Source organism: Ascaphus truei, chromosome 1, assembly GCF_040206685.1.
Source record: "Ascaphus truei isolate aAscTru1 chromosome 1, aAscTru1.hap1, whole genome shotgun sequence".
In the NCBI taxonomy this organism is placed as follows: Eukaryota; Metazoa; Chordata; class Amphibia; order Anura; family Ascaphidae; genus Ascaphus; species Ascaphus truei.
In genome coordinates this window covers 373,743,501-373,768,473 of record NC_134483.1, presented here as the reverse complement: position 1 = coordinate 373,768,473, position 24,973 = coordinate 373,743,501, and the positions used below count along the sequence as shown (strand labels likewise).

The 24,973-nt window shown below is 42.3% G+C and overlaps 1 protein-coding gene across 3 annotated transcripts in view; it reads left to right on the top strand.

Moving 5' to 3' along the window:
• The window catches only part of WWC2 (WW and C2 domain containing 2), a 245,958-nt gene extending 221,206 nt beyond the window's left edge, over nt 1-24,752 (top strand). For all 3 annotated transcript variants that reach the window (XM_075610722.1, XM_075610741.1, XM_075610733.1), the window contains 4 exons: nt 13,675-13,767; nt 15,302-15,544; nt 20,224-20,351; nt 21,635-24,752. In XM_075610722.1, coding sequence (XP_075466837.1) covers nt 13,675-13,767; nt 15,302-15,544; nt 20,224-20,351; nt 21,635-21,701 — 531 coding nt within the window. In that variant the 3' untranslated portion in view covers nt 21,702-24,752. The remainder of the gene's footprint in view (nt 1-13,674; nt 13,768-15,301; nt 15,545-20,223; nt 20,352-21,634) is intronic.
• Nucleotides 24,753-24,973: the final 221 nt, after the last annotated feature.

Sequence of the window (24,973 nt, the reverse complement as noted above, 5' to 3'; positions counted from 1 at the left end):
TATCATCAGCATAGAGATTATACTGAAAGCCAAAAGATTGCATTAGTTAAATAAGAGAGGAGGTGCAAAGTGAGAAGAGCAGAGGGCCTTGTGTGACCCCAACAGAAAGAGGGAGTGAAGAGGAGACACCAGAGAAGGAAATACTGTAGGAGCGGTTGGATAGGTGGGATGTGAACCAAGAGAAGGCCGCATCATGGAGGCTAATGGAGTGGAGAGTGTTCATGTGTCATAGGGAGCGACTGCGGGGCTGGAGTCCAGTGGCTGGGACAGGTTAGCAGGAAGGTAGCGGTTGTCAGTGGACAGGCAGTGGTCAGAGGCAGGCAGGTAACAATGGTCAGGAAACCGGTATTGTTAGAGGCAGGCAGGAGGCAGGTACCGATGGTTAGGAAACAGGCAGTGGTCAGGAGAATAGAGGAGTAACATAGAACAGTCTGAAGGGGTCTGGTACGCAGCAGCAAAGACAAGAGGCAGTGACCTTGTATACAGGGGTAACCACAATAAATAAACAGGCAACGAAGAACAGGAAGGGGTGGTTTATATAGGACTGGCTACTGGTGAGTAGCGTGTAGAGGGCGGAAACCAGATTACAAAGGGTCAGAAGGGTTGTTGGAGAGAAGTAAAGGAGGTGATTGTATACATGTTGCTCAAGTAGCTTGAAGGCAAAGAGGAGAAGAGAGATAGGGCGATAGTTAGAGGGGGAGAATGAGTCAAGTGAGGGTTTCTTTAGAATGGGCGTGATGAGTGCATGTTTAAAAGAAGATGGGAATGTGCCAGAGGTGAGACACAGGTTAAAAAGGTGAGTTAGGGTGGGGCTTAGTGTTTTAGAGCGGGTAGCAGAGGAGATGTGAGGCAATAGGATCAAGAGGACAGATTGTAGGGCGAGATAAGGAGCGCTGAGACCTCATCCTCCACAGGGGAATATGAGCAGAGAGTAAATGTAGGTGTGCAAGGGGATGTAGGTGTTGCATGTGGAACTTGACATGTAGAAATGTCTTATTGTCTCAATCTTGTCTGTGAAGTGGGTGGTGAGGTTAGATAGAAGGGGTGCAGGAGTAGTTGGACGGAGAAGGAAAAATGTTTCGAACAGGCATTGAGGGTTATAGATATCTGCACCATTGTTCTTTTGCTGAATAGTCCTTACTAATAATGAGTCTTGTTTATGTCATCTTACCTGTAAGATCTATAAAAAGCAGAAGCAGCTGCAAAGATTTACTTGAAAAGAAGTAACGCCAAACACAACTGCGTTTGTTTTTAGCAAAAGAGGGTTACTAATGACTACTTGGGACTTGAACACTATTTTCTTTGTATTTACATCTGATTAATAATATTATTAAAGTGGCACTTTAGGTAATCTTGTTTTTTTGTAGTTGCTGGCTCTATAAATCTTATTGGCAGAAATTACAATGGACAGAATCTTTCTTAAGAGACTTGTACAGTAAAATGCAAATAGAGCTTGGGTCAGTAATGGCAATGTGTCACGTTATCAATCCTTAAAAAAAGTTATTGTTTTCAGATGTTGGTCTCTTGTCTTTAAGTTGCTGGTACTTTACATAGTTCTTTCTGGCACCATTGATAGTATCGTACATAATTATTATTATTAGACCGTATACATTCTGCAAATAACAAAGCTTTCTTTGGTATAGGTATCTCTCTAGAGAGATTTTTGGTGATCAATCTTCATTAATGCAGTTAGTCATGTATATTTAGTTGCTGTTTTTCAATTTGTTAGATTAAAGCTGAAATGACTAAATATTCATGTTGCTCTAAATCACTTAATAGTACCGTGTGAGGTGGTAGACAGTCATCCTGGTCCCCACTGACCAGTTGAGTTATGGACTATTTATTGATCGACACAGTTACGGTAGATATTTTTCACACTTGAAAATTGCAGTTTCTTCTTTAAGGCTGCACTTATAGTGACGGCGACCGCGCTTATGTCAAAACACATGCATTGCCGCCGTCGCGTGCGCTTATTGTAAGCGCGACGGAGCGACGGTTTGGTCGCGTTCGCTGGAAGTCATCTCAATTTGATTTTTCCAGCGACCGCAGCCTGACGTCGCCGGCCCTATAAGCGCAGCCTTATTGTACGAACACAATTTCTTAAAGCTCAAACTTAAAGCAACAGATCAAGCACCATTTAAAAAAAAAATTCAAATAGGTTTGAAGCAGGGGGTCTGGAGCTGCACAAGGTGGAGTTCAGCTTCCAAAGATACTTGCCTCCTTAAGGGGGGTTCGTATCTCTCTGCTGTTTTAAAGTTCCCGCATCACATGGGCAAACGGGAAGACACAAGGGCAGACGTTGCGGCTTCCCATTAGCCTGTGTGACGCTGAACATTTATGCCACCATTTCGATAAACCATAACTAGCCCAGCCGGAGAGGCTACCAGCACCCCCTTGCCAAATAAGTATGTTGTGAAGCAGGGAATCCCTGGAGCTGAAATCAACATGCTCAGCTCCGGAAACCCCCTGCTTGAAAACATTTTTAAAATTATTTTTAAAATAGGTTTGATTTGGAGCGCTTCTTTAAGACTTTGACTTGGGCTTCCTGAAGTTTTAACCCTAGCCCACATAGTAATATATTTTGTAATGTTTTATAATTGTATGCCTGTTTGTCGTCTATTTCTTTCATATGTATTAATATTTGTCTACATCAACTTTTTGGAGCCTTTAGTAAACTGTAGTAAAAACACACCCAGTGCTTGTTACCTTTTTACTCCTACAGGGAAGTTTTAAGATCTTGTTCAGACAGGATTAGCATCTACATGTATCCTTAGACAAGCGAGACATTATTTATTTGAAGTTTTATTAAAGTTTTGGAACTGTGTACACTCGGAAACCTCTTTCAAAGACTATAAGTGAATATTACCTTTGTGCTAATTTAGTTACAAATAATGTGGCTTCTTTTATTGTGCAATTTTTTAATCTAACACCCCTTCCGTACAAAAGTAGTTTTTCACATATCCTGAACCTTTTTGTTCTAGCACTTCTTTCTTTGGAATATGCTTCCCTCCTGTACGTAGTTGAACCCCTTTATAAAGTTGCACGTTTCTATGATAACCCCCTTCTCCCTTCCATGGTCTCATCTGTGCATGTTAAAGTCCTGTGGTCCTTCCTAATAAGTCTTCTGCTGTTGATCATGCACTATCTTAGTTGCCCTTTTTTGCACAAGCTCCAATTTATGAAGTATTTATGTCCTTTCAGAGATACAGTATTGTCTCAATAATTTAACACACTACTATAAGTGTGGTCTCGCCAATTATCTATAAAGTGGCATCACCACCTCTTTCCTGCTGCTAATACTCTCCCTATACAGGCATACCCCGCTTTAAGGACACTCACTTTAAGTACACTCGCGAGTAAGTACATATCGCCCAATAGTCAAACGGCAGCTCGCGCATGCGCCTGTCAGCATGTCCTGAATCTCAAAGTTGAACTTCCTACCTGCACCGAAGCTGTGCGCAAGCGGGAAGACTATAGAGCCTGTTACAAATGTGTGATTTAAATCAGTTATGCACGTATATGATGATTGCCGTACAGTACATGCATCGATAGGTGGGGAAAAGTAGTGCTTCACTTTAAGTACATTTTCGCTTTACATACATGCTCCGGTCCCACTGCGTACCTTAATGCGGGGTATGCCTGTACAACCTAACATCCTGCTGGCTTGGCGCATAGCTTTGTTACATTACTCACCAACTTCTAAATCAGCTGAAATAATGACTCCCAGGTCCCTTTCCTCTATAGTAGTTGACATTATAGTGCCATTAATTGTGTATTCTGCCTTTAGGATTTTTGTGACCCAAGTGCATTATTTTGCACTTTTTGGCATTAAATTGCAGTTGCCACACTTTTGACCATTCCTCCAGTCTACCTAAATCATGTGATTTTGTTTACCCCCTCCCACCCCCCACCCCTCTGGAATGTCATCCCTGTTGCAGATTTTATGTGCCATCTGCCAAAAGGCGTACTTTCCTCTCCAAACAATTTGTAATGTCACCTATAAAGATATTACAGAGCACCGGTCCCAGTATAGATCTTTGAGCTGCTCCACTGGTTACCTTCCCCCCTCTAAAGGTAGTCCCTTTACCACACCTCTGTCACCGAGCCTTCAACCAATGTCTTATCAATCTACCACCCTAGAGTCTTATCCCAAGCACTGCAACTTGTTTATGAATCATCTATGTGTAGGGTGACCAGATTTTGAAAATGAAAAACCGGGACATTTTTTTTTTTACATAACAGTTTATTTATTGTAGCATACTTAACTACCATTAGTTACATAGTTGTGTGTGTGTGTGTGTGTGTGTGTATGTGTGTGTGTGTGTGTGTGTTGACCTCACTAATCGAACAACAAAAAAAACAGATGTGAATGACTTCTGAACCCCTTAACCAGTGTCAGGATGCCCCCTCTTCACAATTTCCAAAGCAGCAGTCCCGCCTGGGATCTTACCTGATCCGCAGTCCCTCAAGTTACTATACAGGAGGGGAGGTGTTCCCTACTTGTCTTCCGAGGTCTCCCGTGTGAAACTTGAGTCAGATCTGGAAGAAAGAAGGGTAGGTTACTTCGGTGTAGGTATACGGCAGTTAAGATAAGACAGGGAGGGTGAGAGAGACAGAGAGAGAGAGGGTCAGAGAGACAGAGAGAGAGAGAGGGTGAGAGAGACAAGGAGAGAGGGTGAGAGAGATAGAGAGAAAGAGGGTGAGAGAGACAGGGAGAGAGGGAGAGAGGGAGGGAGAGAGGGAGGGAGAGAGAGAGGGAGAGAGAGAGGGAGAGAGAGAGGGAGGGAGAGAGGGAGGGAGAGAGAGAGGGAGGGAGGGGGAGAGAGGGAGAGAGAGGGAGAGGAGGGGGAGAGAGAGGGTGAGAGAGACAGACAGAGAGAGGTGAGAGAGAGACGGAGGGAAAGAGGGGGGGAGACGGGTAGGGAGAGAGGGGAAGACGGGTAGGGAGAGAGGGGAAGATGGGTAAGGAGAGAGGGGAAGATGGGTAAGGAGAGAGGGGGAGAGAGGGAGACACACACACACTGGTACACACACACACACACACACTGGTACACACACGCACACACACACTGGTACACGCACACACACTGGTACACGCACACACACACTGGTACACGCACACTGGTACACACACACACTGGTACACACACACACACACACACTGGTACACACACACACACACACACTGGTACACACACACACACACTGGTACACACACACACACACTGGTACACACACACACACACACACACACTGGTACACACACACACACACACACACACACTGGTACACACACACACACTGGTACACATACACACACACACAATGGTACACACACACACACTGGTACACATACACACACACACACTGGTACACACACACACTGGTACACACACACACTGGTACACACACACACACACTGGTACACACACACACACACACACACACACACACACACACACACACACACACACACACACACACACACACTGGTGCACACACACACACACACTGGTACACACATACACACTGGTACACACATACACACACACTGGTACACACACACACACACACTGGTACACACACACACAGGTACACACACACACTGGTAGACACACACACACACACACACACATTGGTACATACACACACACACACATTGGCACATACACACACACACACATTGGTAAATACACAGACACACACTGGTACACACACACACACACACACACACACTGGTACACACACACACACACACACACAGTGGAGTTCAGACAGAGGCAGCCACGAGCAGGCGGCTCCCCGCCTCCCCCTGCACCCACCCCCGTGCCCATGTCCCGTACCAAGGGGGGGGTGGATAGGAGCGCCGGGACGCAAAGGTACAAACTGCCGCCCCCCCTCACTCGGCGGGCAGCCAAGGGTTCCCGGGGCAGAATGAGGGGACACCGCGCAGCCACCACTGCCCGCCCCCGCGCCCATCTCCCGCACCAAGGGGACCGTGGGGAAGAGAGCGCCAGGACAGGAGGCAACGGATCAAAAACCCACCTCATATCACCCCGGGCGGGCAGAGGGGGGGAGACACCGCGCAGAGGAGCCAGGAGCGGGCAGAGACACACACCACGTGTGCTCTGCCGCAGGAAGCGGAAGCCCCACCCCCAGGCACCCTGGCCCTGCCCCCCGCCCCCAGGCACCCTGGTCCTGCCCCCAGGCACCCTGGTCCTGACCCCCCCAGGCCCACTGGCCCTGCCCCCCACCCCCAGGCACCCTGGTCCTGACCGCCCAAGGCACGCTGGTCCTGCCCGCTGCGGCCCGCCCCAAGGCAGCCTGGTCCTGCCCCCCCCCAGGCATGCTGGCCCTGCCCCCAGGCACCCTGGCCCTGCCTCCCCCCCCCCCCATCGCACCCTTCCTTCCATCCATTCCCACATGCCGGGCCTTGGTGAAGGATGATGCCGGGGGCGGGGCTTAATGCCGGGACGCAGGGGATTGGCCAACAAGGTAGGAAACTGCCGGTGGGGGGCGGGACTTTGTACAATGCCGGGCCGCATCCAATCAGCAAGACCCATTTTCCACGTAACACAAACCCAACCCCTGGCATTAAAAAAAAAATACTTACCAGATGGGCTGCTGTAGTCTCCTCCTCCGCGCCGCCGCAGACTCGCGCACAGCGCACCGCAGCTTACTCGCGCACCACTGGCGACAAAAAACAAACGGGGACAAATTGAGGAAAACCCGGGACATTTCCGGGACACACAGGAAACCGGGACAGCTCTCGAAAAAACAGGACTGTCCCGGCAAAAGGGGGACGGGTGGTCACCCTATCTATGTGGGACAGTGTCAAAGGCCCTACTAAAATCTAGGTAAGCTATATCTACTGCTTCATCCAGATATATTACCTTACTCACCCTGTCAAACAAATCAATTAGATTTAGACACAATCTCCCCCCAGTAAACCTATGCTGCCTGCGATATTGTAGGTTGTTGGACTTTAGCTAGTCAACAATTCTATCTTTCGGCAAAGTTTCCATTAATTTCTCCACTACTGACATCACACTCACTGCACTGCCATAGTAGTTGTGCAGTGGCACAGATTGTGGAATGTACCTGTGATCTACAATAGTCACCCTGCAAGAGCCCATAGTTGTCCAGACTTCTATCCTCCAGGGAGGCCTTTGATGAAGCAGTGGTCTCTCAGTTGGCTACACAAGAACTGCCTATTTCAGCCAGAAATCTCCTCCCTCAAGGTAGAGAAATTACTACAGATGGGAAAGTTTCTCAACCTCCAGAATTTAATTTAACATATCGGAGACAGCATGGATTTACTGATGGGAGATCATAGCAAATAAACCCAATTTTTTTTTAATGGGTGACTAATTTAAGGGATTAGGGTGGAGAAGTATATGTAGCTTTCCTAGATTTTACGAAGGCCTTTGACACTGTCCCACATAGATGAGTGATAAACAAGTTGCAATGCTTGGGATTGGACTCTAAGGTTGTAGAATGGATAAGACAGTGATTGAAGCAACAGAGAGTCATGGTAAATAGCGTACATTCAGAGAGGTAGGGGACCAGTAGAGGGATCTGTACTGAAACCAGTGCTCTTTAATATCTTTAGACATGATATTACAACTGGTCTGGGGGGGGAGTAAGCCTTTTTGCATATGACACAAAAATCTGCAACAGGGTTGACACTCCAAGCGGCGGTTACACAAAATTATTAATGATTTAAGCACTGTAGATTTTAGGAAAGGTCAAGAGTGTGGCAACTACAATTTAATGCCAAAAAGTACAAAATAATGCACTTGGGTCACATACTTAAATAATAATCTAACAAAGCAATGGGGAAAGCCAGCAATAGGAGGGGTATTAGCAGCAGAAGGAGAGCGGTGATGTCACTTTGTATATTGCTGGTAAAACGGCACCTCACCTAGAGCAGTGGTGCTCAACCCCAGTCCTTAACACCCCCGAACAGGTCATCTTTTAAGGATATCCCAGCTTCAATACAGGTGGCTCAATCTGATTAAGCCACCTGTGCTGAACTGGGATATCCTTGAACCCTATGTTGGTGGGGGGTGGGGGGGTGGCTCTTCCTATCTTGTTGAAGCTCACCGCCTCCCACATTTAAATGGTTAAAAGCTCACTCCATAGCATCTCCCACTCTCAGGGGAACTTGCTTGCTTGCAGTATGATTGTGACAAATCTAATAGAGTGTTTTTCCTGGTAATGTACAGGTTAATAAAAGCTTCAATCAGACTTAGAACTATGCAACTAATTTTAACAGATTTATTATAAATCATTCTTCCTGGTAATGCACAGGTTATTAAGAATTTATAATAGTGTTAGGGACCCTTGAGATGTGGTCTGCCGTGTAGTGGCTCAGGGGCTTACAACACTTTGGCCAAAATGTTACACTAAAAGACCATTTTATTTAATAGATATCTATACATATATATTGAGGCACTGTACCGTGTATAGGTTTCACTGGATGTGCACTGAGCTCTGTCTGTGTTTCATGTTCTGTCTCTGGTTTTAAAGTTATTAAAATGCTGCATGATCTACAGCAGGGATGCACAAACTTTTCCCTCTACGACCCCCTGCCTGCTCTCCCCCCCTGCTTGCGCCCCCTCTCCTTACCTTGACACGGGCATTCTGACATCACATCGTCATGTGACGTCACATTGCTATGGCAACGCTGCGTCATGTGACGTCACATTGCTATGGCAACGCTGCATCGTGACCCTGTGGCGTCATTATACACCACATCGCCAAAAAACGCCGGGAGACAAGGTAAGGGAACTTACAGAGGCCTTGTGCGCGAACACCGGCATTTAATTTAAATGCTTTGGGGAAGAGCGCAGGGCCTCTGTATGCGCTGCAAACCCAAGTTTGCACATCCTGGATCTGCAGCATACAACTAGATTGGCGAATTTAAATTCTTTGTGTTGGCCAAAAGGTTCTTATCTGCTGTCAAATTCTATGTTTCTGTTGGGTTAACACTGTTGTTAAATTACCTGTATTGGGTATATACTATAGATTGGTAAAGAGTAATCTTTTTTTTTTTTGTTTCAGTTATATTATTTTTGAATCCTAATTGTTTTTGTGATTGTATACTTATTTAAATGTTTTATAATGGCATTTTAGAATTTTCCCGCTTATTTTGATTTGTTTCCAAAAAACAAATAGTTCTACTATATACATACAGTTTAACCCCGTTATAGCGTGGTCCTCGGGGGCCACCCGCAACTACCGCGTTATAAACGGGGTCGCGGAAAAAAAGTGGCTGCCGAATTTTTTTTTTTTTAAAGTTTTTTTTTTTGTGGTGGTACCGTGTCCGCCGGAGGGGCAAAGCTGAGAACTCTCCCAGCGTTCCCAGACCCGGTGGGGCAGCGGCAACAGCACACAGCACTTACCCTGCATCTGGCAGCTCTTCTCCCTGTCTCTGCTTCCTGCTTCTGCTTCCGTCTTGCGAGAGCAAGCTCCCTTAAAGAGACAGTGTGTCTCTGTGTGTGTGTGTATTTGACTGTGAGAGACTGTGTGTGTGTGTGTGTGTCTGTGTGCTGTGAGTGTATGCAGTGTGCTGTGAGTGTGTGCAGTGTGCTGTGTGTGTGTCAGTGTTTGAGTGTGCTGTGAGTGTGTGTGTGTGTGTGTGTGCAATGTGCTGTGAGTGTATGCAGTGTGCTGTGAGTGTGTGCAGTGTGCTGTGAGTGTATGCAATGTGCTGTGAGTGTGTGCAGTGTGCTGTGAATGTATGCAGTGTGCAGTGTGTGCAGTGTGTGCAGTGTGTGCAAAAAAAAAAACTTTAACTTTTTTTTTTTTTTCAATTCGGGGTCCACGCTCAAACCGCGTTATAGCGGATCGCGCTATAACGGGGTTGAGCTGTATATATATATATATATATATATATATATATATATGCAAATATAGCTGTATGCTCATCTGCATGTCTTAGGCAGGTCTGCAACCCCACCTTTCCCCATTATCACCCAGCATACAGCACTTCCACTGCAGCAAGGGATTCTGGGAAATGACATGCAAATGAGCACACAGTGTCACTTTTTGCCTCAATAACCATTTTTAACATGGTTCCCTATAGGCTTAAGCTTGCTGCATGGTCACAGCTTTGAGCACAGCCAGGGTTAAGGTGCATACCCAGAAAACCACCTTAACCCTGGCTGTGCTCAAAGCTGTGACCATGCAGCAAGCTTAAGCCTATAGGGAACCATGTTAAAAATGGTTACTGAGGCAAAAAGTGACACTGTGTGCTCATTTGCATGTCATTTCCCAGAATCCCTTGCTGCAGTGGAAGTGCTGTATGCTGGGTGATAATGGGGAAAGGTGGGGTTGCAGACCTGCCTAAGACATGCAGATGAGCATACAGCTATATTTGCATATTTGCTTTCCTGTGGAGGGTTTTTGTCACTTTTTTTACTCACCATAACTTAACTCAGTATTATATATATATATATACAGTGTTCGACAAACCTATACATTTGCACGCCCCGGGCGAGTGGATTTAACATCGTGGCGAGCTCCTATTGGCCCAAGCAGCACACGTGTGGTACTAGGTGGCGAGTAGATTTTTTGGTGATTTGTCAACCACTGTGTGTGTATATATATATATATATATATATATATATATATATATATATATATATATATATATATATATATATATATATATATATACAAAAAAGAAGAAACACACAGCGCAATCCCACAGAACTATCAATCTAATAAATTAATAATACCACATATAAATCGGAGGTTATTAACCCTTACAATCTATCTATCCCTGACTCTACCTGCTGCCAATTAGGTCTATAGCTCCACAAGCTGTAAAGGGTTAGATACCAGAAGAATGACCTAGGCGCATGGGGAGACAAGAAAGAGAAACAACATAGGGTAGTATGTCTGGAAATGTAACCCCTTAATTGCTAAGGTATGCACTCACAGCGTTTCTTGTAATTCAGGCCTTTTATCCACCCTGGGATCTGGAACTGTGTAGATGCTCTGGGAACGTTTCCTGGATCTGTATCTTCGGATATTCTGCAACAATTCTTCACTGCCAAGCTTCCATCTCATAGTTTGGGGTATATATATATATATATATATATATATATATATATATATATATATATATATATATAGGGCGGTAAAGAACACACAGAATAGTGTAACACTGTTTAATAATAAAAACTTAATAGATCATAATAGGTAAAAAAAACTCACACTTTCTGAGCTCTTTAAAAGCAATTGAGAATGTCAGAGTATCTCACACTCATCAAATCTATCGGCTCCCAGCTGGGCTTACAGCAGTCACTGTTCCTTTAATAGTGTCCCTATACACCTCTGTGATTCTCCCGCTGTATAGTGTCTTATGCTCTAATTGCACAGTTCATATATTTGGATCCCGGGTACTCCTCGTAACCCTCCTGGTACTCACGGTACTCGTGGGGTCTTGGTGCACTAGCAATGTGCTCCGTTGTATTCCCTCACGGCACTCCTGGTTGTTGCTGCTTCCCAGTATGTAACTCTCTGAGCCTCCTGGGCTCCTCCGGTGCCTCTGCGCAACGTCACTCCGTCTCGCGTGAACACCGCGCTCCCGCGTGTGGCATCACGGATGCCGGTAGTCCTCACAGGATCAGAGTGTGTCTCCTGCCCACTCGTGAACACTAGAATAACCACGCCCTACGCGTTTCTCCTTTACGGCTTCGTCAGGGCTGATGTGTGTATATATATATATATATATATATATATATATATATATATATATATATATATATATATATAAACACAGAAAGAAAAAAAGTGTCTGTTGAAAGCACACAAACAATATGTGAAAATACAAAATGGATTTTATTAGCAACACAAAACACAAAAAAAAAATTTTTTAAACATACCTAGACACATACAAAATGAACACTGCTGATCCAAGAGATACACAATATACATGTAGAGACCCAAAATATGTAGCATACAATATACGTGGGTTTAATAATGCAAATCCAGAGGAAAGAAAATTCCCCTGGAAATGCAGTGGAGATCGGCCGATCAACAAAATAGAATAGCACAAATGACTGAAAGATTACCAGCATCTACACAAAACCCAAATATGAGCAGAGAAAAGAGCACAAAATAAATAATGTAATAGTTATATACCCTAAATGCTGTACAGCCAGATGATAGCAGCTAGACCCTGGCAAATGTAATAAACCAGAGAGAGACAAATGATAAATGTCTAGAATATATAAAAGTTGGGTCCACCATAGATATGGGGTGTATAGCAGTGAGTCAGCAGAGAATACAAGGGAGAAAATATATAGGAATGACTCCGTAATGCCAGAGCTAGATGTAACCAATATAATTTAGGCAGACAGAGTGTGTAGTAGCCCAAGGGCTCCGTGGAGCATAATACTGTCCAGATACTTGCTATGACGCTGCACAGGATATCCAGAGGAGAAGGGGAGTCCAAAACGAAGGTAAAAAAGAGGCAGTGCGAGCCCCCGGCATCCCGCTCACTGTTCATGCTCCCGGAAGAAGCCTTACGGCGAAACGGCCGTCGGAGTATCTATACCACTGACTCTCCTGTGGCCCACTGCTGCCCCGTGCTGACCACCTTAGAGCTCTGATTGGAGCTCTATTGCTGACACTTCTCTATCCGGTCTGTGTGACTGCTGCCTGCTGTATACAGTGAGCGGGATGCCGGGGGCTCACACTGCCTCTTACTTACCTTTGTTTTGGACAGCTTTTAGGGTATATAACCATTACATTAATTCTTTTGTGCTCTTTTCACTGCTCATATTTGGGTTTTGTGTAGATGCTGGTAATCTTTCAGTCATTTGTGCTATTCTATTTTGTTGATCGGCCGATCTTCACTGCATTTCCAGGGGAATTTTCTCTGCATTATTACACCACGTATATTGTATGCTACAAATTTTGGGTCTCTACATGTATATTGTGTATCTCTTGGATCAGCAGTGTTCATTTTGTATGTGTCTAGGTATATTTTAAATGACTTTTTTTGTGTTTTGTGTTGCTAGTAAAATCCATTTTGTATTTTCACATATTGTTTGTGTGCTTTCAACAGACCCTCTTTTTTTTTCTTTGTGTTTCTATATCATGTTGGATTGTTAGCACCGCCAGAGGGTGATTTTCACCCCTACATCTGGCCCAGTGATTTATTTTGATTTATGGGGAGTGGTTCTGATTGCGGCACCAACTCTGTGTGTTGGATATATAAATAAATAAATACATTTTGGGGGAATTTTTTTTTTTTATTAGAACCAAAACCAGCGCACCAATGAAAGTGTCTACCTTTACTTATCCCTGTAGCAACATGAATGAGCAATCAAAATACTGGCAGCTCAAATAAAGAATGTAGAGGTGTATGCTTTGTGTAAAACACTATTGCCTAAGTGCAGCAGGCTTTTTAAAGCTTAAAACCAAACGGCCGAGGAAGTTTGGATTAAGATCTTTTAATTACCAAGCGGTGCTAATCCATGAATCACTTTATGGCCCTTTAAAGTAATTGAGCTATATGTACCCAAACCTTTCCAGGAGAGCAAACTAAAGAAATTACCTGTCCCAAAGAGTTTACATAAGATTAAATGTAGGTTGTTTTTATTGTTTCGGTTTTGTTTGTTTTTTTTTTTTTTAAATGAATGTGGGTTTTCACAGCTGAATCGAAGTGACAGTGACAGCTCAACCCTGGCCAAAAAGTCTCCATTTGTGAGGAACGCGACAGAGAGACGCAGTTTGAGAGTGAAGAGGGTATGTATACTACAATCTTACCAAACATTTTAATGTTTACTCCCCTTGTTCATCTGATGCCAATGAAGTCAAATACATTTAAAATGCAAACATTATTTCCTTACGCATATAGGAATCAACATTTGTGTTGGCTTATTGACGAAACTATGGTGATCATTTAAAAATTGCTCTATAGAAATGAGCACCCCTGTGCCTCAAAATGGGATTAGACATTTTGTGGTCCCATTTTCCAGGTGAGAGTGCTTTATCATATTAACTGTGACAATAGTGGCAGAACTGCCATATGTGCCAAGGCCCACATCCTTTAGTGGTCCAATCTCCACGCACCGGATCACCATTCCAGCACTTATTTTAGTAGCCAGAACAGCGTTAAAGGTCCCCCTCCCTCCACACCCCTTCCCCGGCCCGCTCTACGGTGCGGAGTCTTACTCGGCAGAGGGAGCCCATCTAGTGGTGCGGACACAGAAGTTAGGCCCCACCAGAAGTCGGACCCAACCTTCGCAATCACCGCCTAGGTGGGCTCCCTCTGCTGCCACAGCATAACAACTGGCTCCACAGGTAGGGCTTTGGAGTGTGGGGGGGGGGAGGGAGGGCCTACCTGTGTGACCATCCTAAAATCGTCTGCAGTACTGCACCGACACACTTTATTCGAGCAAATACCCAGTATGTACCTGGCAGATACCTGGAATGCGCCGCTCCTCACCTCTGACAAGCCCCGTTGCGTTTGCCTTCCCAGCCTGGGTTCATGCCTGGCTGACGGGCGGCTGATCTGTTAAATGATAATGATTAGGATTTAATAGGCTGCAATGCTTCGCGTGTCTACCAGATGGCATAAATTCATGAATTGTAATGCAGTATATATATATATATATATATACTGTGCAGTATTGCAGCCAGCGGGAATAAAATGCTTCAATCCCTGCCTGGAAAATAACGCAATGCACTCGGGCAGAAAACAGTCACAAACCTCAATACGCCCGGGTATACCCGAATTCGTGGGACTAGCCGAGCTCGAATAAAGTGTGTCGCCAGTGTATGTTTTATGACCTACCTGCTTAGTGTTTCTAGCTACTTTTATGAACAAAATAACCCCAATCACTTCTATGTCTGCTCCGTCCTCTATACCTGATGCCATACGCCATTTTCCCCCAGATCAAACTGAAACAGGTTTCCATTGGTGGATATGTATCCCATATGTACATTTGGTTATGTGGTCAACCTGATCTGATGTAAACAAACAGGAATCTCTGTGTTTCACTTGTAGCTGACAATCCAAACTGTCCCTTAGCACAAATAGCACAGATATAAGAATCATATTTTGTATGTATTCTAATTCTTGTCAACCCAGTGTGAATGCTAAAGATGCAATCTGGCAAAATGAACATGTGTAGTATTCCCCTATACTTCAAGTCAAGTGCTGTTTTCCCCCCGTAGTCCCAGCAATCATATTTTCTAAATAACCACATTGTACTCTGAGCAGTAAATATTTAGTAAAGTACTTTTTTCCCCCCCTGCGTATTCTTGTTGTGATCAGCCCATTTGCCAGCCAATCACACGACGAGCCATGCACGAGTGTCGTGAGCGGACCTCTCTGGACCTGGAGCTGGATCTCCAAGCGTCCCGGACAAGACACAGCCGTCTCAATGATGAGCTTCAGTCCCTCAGAGATTTGAAGCAGAGGCTGGAGGACATGAAAGCCAGAGGGGAGACTGATTTACCCTCGTGTGTACTGGAAGATGATCGATTCCAGAAGCTTCTGAAACAGGCTGAAAAACAGGTACTGATGCCAAACCAAGTCTTTATTTTCTCTACTGCTGCACAGTATGATCTGCAGAGGTAATTGGATTAAATCAGACTTTAATGGCCTTGAGTTTACACACCTAAAAGAAAATGTTTCACATTCATTTCTCATCAACAAGTCAGAATTTGAAACTAAACAGTTAATGGTGCAAATTAGCAATTTAGTAATGAAAGTGGTGCACCCCACTCTTACAGGAACAATTTCCTGCGGAAGGAGAAGATGTTTGAAACTAACTGAAGCAAGTCAAACCCCTTTAACTTTCTGTATTACCATTTTAATTAAGTAATTATTGAAAAATTAGTTAAAAATTAGTTAAAAGCTTATAGTTGTCTAATGGGTTTTTTAATGGACTAAATCACCCACTAAACATACTATGTTATTGGTGGAACGGTACCTAGCAAGTGTAATATTAAGATAAATGGCAGCTTTAAAAAAAATTGGTACATTTCTACAGTATATAGTATTTAATTGAAAATATACTCCAGTTAATCTTAAAATTCAACTTTTTTCTTTGATATTTTTTGTGCAAAAGATGATTATGTTCTCTCAAAAAAAAAAAAAAAAAAGGGGGATTTTATTTATTTACCCTGTAACTGTATTCATTTATTTACCTGGCACTGTCCCTCATTTATTCAGTCAGTACTGCTTCACATTCACCCACCCAGTATAATGCTGTATTCATCCATGTATACACTCTCCTGTGTACACTCATTTATTTATTTACTATATGGGTTGATGAGCCATTGTGGCAGATGAACATTCAAACAGATTAATACGTATACTGTAGATTATTAAAAACTAACATATTTGCACCATAGCAAAGGTAAGACTAAAACATAGACATTGGTGCCATTGTTCAGTAAAGGAACATTGTGCTCCTGCACTGAAGACCTATTTTAACAATGTTGTAGGCCTCTGCCATAAGAGAACAGAAGACAAAACACAACGCACAACTCGTAGTGTGTTAAATGTGATTATATTGGCTCATTGCAGGTAAGGTAAGTATCGCACGTACACTTATATGGAAAATATCAGGCAGTACATGTTACCACTAGGAAGACTTCTGATCATCAGGAGTCCAGGGTCTCTGCATCTGCCGGTACCAGATGAAGACGGTTCGTGGATCCGCAGTCTCTTTTTCTCCACGATTCTGCCACTTGACCCCGTCCTTCTCAGCCTCTGTCCCGGTCCCTCCACTCAATTGGGGGGGGGGAGGGGGAGGTAGTATGTACTGACAGTAAAACGCAGGGGAACACCCGACACAATACCAAGCTCACATGCCGTGAATTGACTTACACTTGGACACTCGTGGCAAACACTGACGTCAGGAACATGTGCCGTCAGGCGATTAACAGTTAATTGGAGCGTTCAGAAGCCACAGTCCTTGTAGTCTGTCAGAGAGCAGGAAATCAACTGTAGCTATCCTACGTGTTCCGTAAGGGTCAACTTACTTCATCAGGGATATTGTTAGATGTTCAAGACTGTTTAAATACCCTAAGGGTCTCTTTGAGAGATTAAGAGTAAATGGGCGTATGTTTAGCCAATCAAAGGTACACAACTATGTAGCTCCAGTGAGTAAAACACAATTTTATGCAATATTTATAAAATCACAATACTGTACCATTTTAATAACAACATAGTAAAAAAAACCTACACATTAGAAATAAACAAATCTAGAAACATGTCTAAAAATAGTAAAACTGCTAGTTAGAAAACGTAATGTTGCACAAATTAATTGTTCTGAAAACCCCCCCCCCAGAAAACAAATGATAAAATCATGCATGAAAACGACACATCAGACTTAAATTTTGGAGTGCCAGAGATATAATGCGCTATATCACGAAGGTGATAGACTCAATCATGATGAAGGAAACATAAACATGTATCATTCATATTTATTACATTATAACCATAGATATGTTAGACAGAGCCAAGGGATATGTCAGATAGGGTGAAGCAAAAAGGAATATTTTGAGTACTGACTTCAAAAGTAACTGATCATAAAGCGACAATATAAAAAAGAAAAGGAAATTAAAAGTCCAAAAATAAATATTAGCCAATACACTAGGGTATCTCTAAAAAAAAGTGTATCATTAATATATCAATGACTATAAAAAATAATCTTCCTATATATTGAAAGGGATTATGTTATTTAAAAAATATAACTAAGGTCAAAAAGGAACACACTTAGAAATGTAGATGTGATGTAACTCAATATAGGGACCATACTGCACCGACACACTTTATTCGAGCAAATACCCAGTATGTACCTGGCAGATACCTGGAATGCGCCGCTCCACACCTCTGACAAGCCCCGTTGCGTTTGCCTTCCCAGCCTGGGTTCATGCCTGGCTGACGGGCGGCTGATCTGTTAAATGATAATGATTAGGATTTAATAGGCTGCAATGCTTCGCGTGTCTACCAGATGGCATAAATTCATGAATTGTAATGCAGTGTATATATATATATACTGTGCAGTATTGCAGCCAGCGGGAATAAAATGCTTCAATCCCTGCCTGGAAAATACCTCAATGCACTCGGGCAGAAAACAGTCACAAACCTCAATACACCCGGGTATACCCGAATTCGTGGGACTAGCCGAGCTCGAATAAAGTGTGTCGCCAGTGTACATCTAATTCCTCGTTTAAACCAAGAGGAGACAGTCTTTATATTGTATATCCAATAGCTCTCTTGTTTGGATAATGCTTTGACCCTGTCACCTGTCACCTCCTCTCCTATTGAGTGGAACTACCTGGATACCTTTTGTATCTTAGAAGAGTTGGATCACTATTATGGAACATTAAAGTGTTGAGGAACACTATGTTTATCATAGTTAATCCTAATATTCCTCATATGTTCCAAAATACGTGTTTTGAGATGCTGCTTTGTTCTTCCTATATATTGATGTCCGCACGGACAGTCTAATAGATACACCACAAACATGGTTTTACAGGAAATACAATCATCCACATTAAACGTTTATTTAGTAACATAGGACGTGAAGGTCTTCCTATCTTTATATAATATACTACAGGCCTTACACTTCCCGCATTTGAAGTTACCTACCGGTTTAGTGGAAAGCCAAGTCGGACCTCTGTGTGACTCGATTTCTAAACCAATGTCACTGGGTGCAAGACAACTTTTTTTTAATTCCTTACGATCAGAAGTCTTCCTAGTGGTAACATGTACTGCCTGATATTCTCCATATAAGTGTACGTGCGATACTTACCCTACCTGCAATGAGCCAATATAATCACATTTAATACACTATGAGTTGTGCTCTGTTTTTTGTCTTCTGTTGTCTAATGCATAATGTGCTGGGCCACCTCTACTAAATAGTTACAGGCTCGTGTGGTTTCAATAGGAGAGATTATGTTTTAACTGTTTCCATTTCACCACAACTATTTATTGGACACATTCTAGCACAGTGTGAAACTGTCTGTTGATTGTATCACGTTGTATAACACTCCTAGGTTAATTATTGTATTTGTTGGTTATTTCACTAACACTATATATATTGGTGCACACTGAGTGATATATATCTCATTACATCTATCCCTTACTACACTGCCTTAATTCAGGCGATGCTCCGCTCTGTAGCGTTTATATACAGCATATTCCTGCAATTGCTGCAAATCCTCTGCATTATACAGCAACTATGATCATGCTTCAGCCACTTTATAGCACTGCCTTTTGGAAGATGTGCTCTTTTGCAAAACACCCAGCTTTAACATCTATGTGATCGGGACTTTAATTACTGTCATGGACAATTATTTTTGCCATTAAGCATTTTGAGCATCTGCTCACCCAGGAACATAATGTGTTAACGCACTTTTGCTACAATCAAATCTCTTTCAGGACACATGGTTACTGTATTCTACATCCATACAGGATCAATCACTCATGCTTTCACTCTATGATTGTGAATATTGCTAATGACGATTAGGAATTCCAATCTATAATCAGGAAGAGCAGTGTTCTCACATTTACAACATCTTATCAGTGTTACTATGCTATATCTATCATATTAGCCTTTCTCTTGCCTTATTAAGCAGGAACTTTTTTTGGCCATCACTGAGAGGATATTCTATTTCCCTTGCATGTGCATGCGTGTTTTCTTTATCTTGATGAGGTTCTGTTTCATCATGTGCCTTTTGATTGTCATTCTGCTAAGTGTGCATTAATTAGACCTGCAGGTCATTACTTTCATTGGGAACTCTCAGTTGCCTTTGTCTGTTGTAGGACATCTGTTCGGATTTCATTTTTTCCATGTCGTTGGTTTATTATTAGGTCTCGTCAATTACATTGTTTTTTTTTGCTATGTTATATGAGGTTTTCTTTAAGGTTTTTGGTTTTAATCTGTCTTTTTTTTATTAGTTCTCTTGTGTTCATTATTTTTGGTCTTTAATAAACTTTTTTGTACAATTGTTATATATCAGAGTGCTTGTTGTGGGTTTTCTTCTTTTTGTGTTTGATATATATATTTGTATCACCAATTAATTAACGTAGTTTAGTGCGCATATATATTTTTTGTAACACTCTGCCATAAGAGGCATTGATTTACTTCAGTTATCTGGATGGTACAATAAGTTGTAGTCAGGTGATGCCTGGAGAGTTAACTACATAGCATGGATTTTTTTTTTGTTTGTCTCAAGGCTGAACAATCAAAAGAAGAACAAAAGCAAGGTTTGAGCGCTGAAAAATTGATGAGAAAGGCCTCCAAGGATGTGTGCAGGTTACGGGAGCAGAGCCAGAAAGTGCCTCTTCAAGTGCAGTCTTTCAGGTAAGATACGCTCTGACTGCAGGGCTTTCATGCGCAGGTACAACATGTTATTAGCCTATATGTAATTTCCATGTGCTGTGCTTTTAATATGGCTACAGGTAAGCGTAATAATCACGAAAGCAGTAGTGTGTGTTCCGGGTCTCCCGCTGTAAATGAACATGTTACTGTAAAGCAAACCGGGCTCTGGTGTGCGCTGCTTGGAACAGTCTCATGCTTCTCCTACAGTATGTATATAATAAACACCCAGAAGTACACAAATGGGGGTGCCCTATAGTTTAGATGTTTTCCCCTCTGTCTATTTCTAACGTTGTATAAACCCTTATCGTAAAGCGAAAGAGAAGAACCCATTCTGGGGAAAAGGACTCTCCTGTTGGTTATGACCACGTGTTAGAAACATGTGGTAGACAGTAAGACACAAAGTCATCAATTCCAGCATGGTGCTTCTCTGCATAGTTTGCCAACCTTCGGTTCTATTAGAGACAAGAAACTGAGTTGGGTAGGAGGGTCGTCTAACATCTGCTGTCATTTTTAGGGTTGGTTATAACCTACATTACGCAAATTAATTTTTCAAATGTAGGTCCATAGACCAAACGCTGAAAATCACAATAGCAAGTCTCAGTTAATATACAGATGTAGCAGCCATTATTGTTCCCGGTGATGCTTTGCCGCAGGGGACAGACCACGCACCAGATGGGAGCAACCGCCATTCAAAAGGCATTAGCCAAGAGTGAAAAGCTTGTGTGGCTAATGCAAAAATGTGCGCGGCTAACACGCCAGTGGATGCAATAACACCTGCTACACCTGCGCAATCCATGCTGCATTATAGTTAGCGCTCATACCTAAGGGGGAAAGAATGCAGCAGCGAATCCAAATCTGTAGTGATGAGAATGTACAGTTTCCAACAAAAAAAAACGTGTTGGAGGTTCAGGAGGAACCACACAGGTCTTCACATCAATTTTTGATCCCCCTTCATAAACCTCATCAGAGACGTACTGTGGCAGTCAGGTGATTGTGATGGTCTGTAGGGGCCGCGGCACTGTAGTGCTGAGGTCCCTCCAGCACTCAAACGGTTGAGGAATAAGTTGCCCTGTCCCTTTAAAGCGTTTGGCTGTTGTGTTTGCTCTTTCTGTGCGAGTTTGAGTGTCTTAGGTAATAAAATGTAGGTTGCAAACCTCTTCATTGCAGGGATTAATTGTGCCTATTGTTTTACTGTGGGCGGCATTATACAGAGATTACTATTATTAACATACTGTACCATAATATATTGTTTTCTTTTCTGGCAGGGAGAAGATTGCTTACTTCACAAGAGCAAAGATCAGCATACCATCCCTATCAGCGGACGATGTATAGTTTTATTTTTATTTTCATAGCTGTATTTTTCCAATCGCCCATCTATTTTAGATGAATATTTTTGTAGCATAGCGATCTGCCTTTACGATAAAAAAAAATGTTTTTATTTTTATTTTACACTAGCCTACAATTTGTAAAATACCTTGTACTGAATTAATATGCTTAGATACAAAAAAAAAAAATCAACAGCACGCAAAAAAAAAAGAACAAACAAAAAAACCAAAGTAGACTGATTCTGGTACACTGATGGTAATTTTGTACAGTTTATATGTGTTCTATACGTATGTATGCTTAATATTTTGTAAAGTTGGAGCAAAGAAACAGTGACAGTACCAAGTTTGTATCCTGTTGAACTGCACTGTGCTCAGAAATATTACGTTCAACAGACTGGTTTAATTATTTTCACTATTTTTCATTTTAAGCGGACTGTGAAAATGGCTGACAAGCCACGCGATATATTTTTGTACCAGAGATTTGACTTTTGAGAGTCAGCATCATTTTCCAAAACTGCACGGCTGCCTCATGAACCTGTTCCCTCAATAATGCCTCTGTTATCCTGTGATCAATTTGTTATTCATTAGGTTTAAACTAGGTTAAGAGGAGATGTACATGAGTGCAGCTTTACAGGTACACCCAGTAAAATACTTGATTTAAGTCATGAAAACGGAGTAATAAGTTTCCCTATAACTAGTGAAAATGGAAACTGTACAGCAAGGCAGCTGATTTCAATGAAGTTGGCATGTAAGCGGCGGTGCCATTTACGTCACCGTATTTTCATAAGTGAGTTAGTAGGTATCATTAAATATAACCATCTGAACCCTATCACATCAACAACCCACGCATATTGATGTCATGTTATGGACAATGGAGTCCCAGGTGACTGGTTTCCTCATTCCCTATGATCAGCACTGGGGTGGTAGTGCTCAGGTGGCCCTTTATTGTGTGACCTAGTTAAACCTTTTGTGCAGCGTGACATTAGGCTCCTTCAAAGACTTAGTTGCCAGATTATTTGCAGCCTCTACTGAAAGAGTTAAACTGAGAAAATGCCCATAGTTACTTTTTTGTGTGCAAAACAGAATCTAAAATGGTTCCCCAGTTTGGCGTGCAAAGAGATTAATGTGATCTTTTGTGCACAAGAGTTGGTTTCAATGTGTGTGAATTGGGGAGGTACTAATTCACGAAACAGATGAGGGTATTTTTAACCCCTTTGGTGCTCGTCTGCTTGTTTGGGTTAAGCTAGTATGAAAGGTGACATGCACAGCTGGTTGGCTTTGGTAAACTGTTTTGTGACACTCTGCAGTGGTATGAATATGCAGTGGCAAGAGCCCGTTTGCAGAATCCCTATTAAGGGAAGCAGCATTGCTTGTTCACTGCACAATAGTAGAATGTAGCTTCTGAATTGCTCTTAATACACTTTTAGTCATCTATGCCTCCCCACAAACCATTAACTTCTTCTTTGATTTCACATTGATGGTATCCTTGAATGTTTAAGCTTGCCTTGGGCACCCCGTTTTATCCACGTATCAATCTGTTTCAGTGTCTGCTATTGGTGCCTTAATACACGGTTAGGCCACCAGAATTATTTCCGGATGTAACGAGAAATACAAAAAAGTAGCCCTAGCAAAGTGGCCTGCTCTGCTGATCTTTAATAAAGCACAAGCATAGCCAAGGAATAGAGCATGGAAGGGGTTACATTGACTTGAGGCCATCATTGAGTGTAATAACTGTAGTATTGGTTGAAAGCTGTACAAGTGAGTATTATACTCTTCTCTTTCCTTATATACAAAGGCTCCTTTTCACATTGAATTTCCACATACAATCTGCTTATTTAATTATAGGCTATGCATCTAACATTCATCAAGTGCCCACAAAATGGCATCACAGCTGTTCCTTTTTTTTCCTTCTTCTTCTTCAGATTTAAAGTCTATTTAACTTCTGCAAAAAGAATGACATTATCAAAAGTGGATTTCTTATGAAACATTTCAAACACAACATTGAATTGTAGTCATTGAAATCCAAAGAATAGTAGATTTATATAAGTAAATTTTCAAATTAAGTTTTTTCAAGTGGCATGAAAGCGGAACAGATGACTCTGGTAGTCAGAGGATGCAAGATTTTATTCACAAAACTCTACATTACTTTCAAGTTTGCTTGTTTTTTTGCTGGCTCACTAACAACACTATTCAGAAGATGCCTATTACTGTCTTAAGTTATTGTCGGAGGGAGCTGGGATCCATTTTTCTATAATGTGACTGAGCCGTAGGAGAGGTGGGGCAAGCAGTGTACTGGCACATTGCACAACTGAGGTGTGCACCACTCCATGGACCTCTTCTATTCCCTAAGCTTCTCTATAGAAGAATTACAGCTGCCTCTACAATTGTTTCTCACGCCATGATTCTGAATGCAGCCTCGGCTCTCTGAATCATGAGGAGACAACACTTGGGAATCAGTATTTGGACCATGTGCAGTCCACTGACTGTAGGACTGGGATAGTGTCAGATTTTAGGAGTTTCAGCCACACAGTGGGCGCTTGTAGTTTTTGGTGTGCATAGTGCAATCCAATTACCATGGGTCCGCTCTGAAAAATATTGGGCTAGTGCCCCATGACCTAAGACTTTATGGTAAATACCCATACACATCACTGAATGTGGGTTCTTGCATATGTGCCTGGGTGGGCATGTGAACCCACAGAGTTTTTCCTTTGGAAGCATTGACACCTTTTTGTAATATGCACGCAGAGCCCACAGTAACAGCGATGTCTGTTTGAGTATTACAGTAGGTGCTTCAGTGAGTTTCTGTGTATTACAATTTTACAATAACAAGTTTGCTTGCCCCTCCAGCATTGAAGGATATATGAATAGTCTGTGTGTGGCACTATACATACATACACACAATGCACTGTAATGTTTAGAGAGAATGGTGAATCCTTTTTTTTTATATATTTGGTATAACTGGCATGAGGTATAAAATATAAGACTTCATCCAGCTCTGAAGTAATTTATTAGAAAATTGGAGACTGATGTTTAGTGATGGAGAGTTCAAAACATTTTTTTTTAAAAATGGTGTACCTTAATTTTAAAGCAGCACTACTAGCTAGCCATGAAAAATAATAATCCAAAAAAGCTTTCTCACTTTTGAAATCTGTTTACACTCTGCGCACTTAGCATGTGTCATTCAGGTATATTGCACACTGACTCGATCATCAAGCCACATTGGAATCTCATTTCCACACAGTATTCATATTGCAGTGACCTATAGGAAGTAGGAAAAGG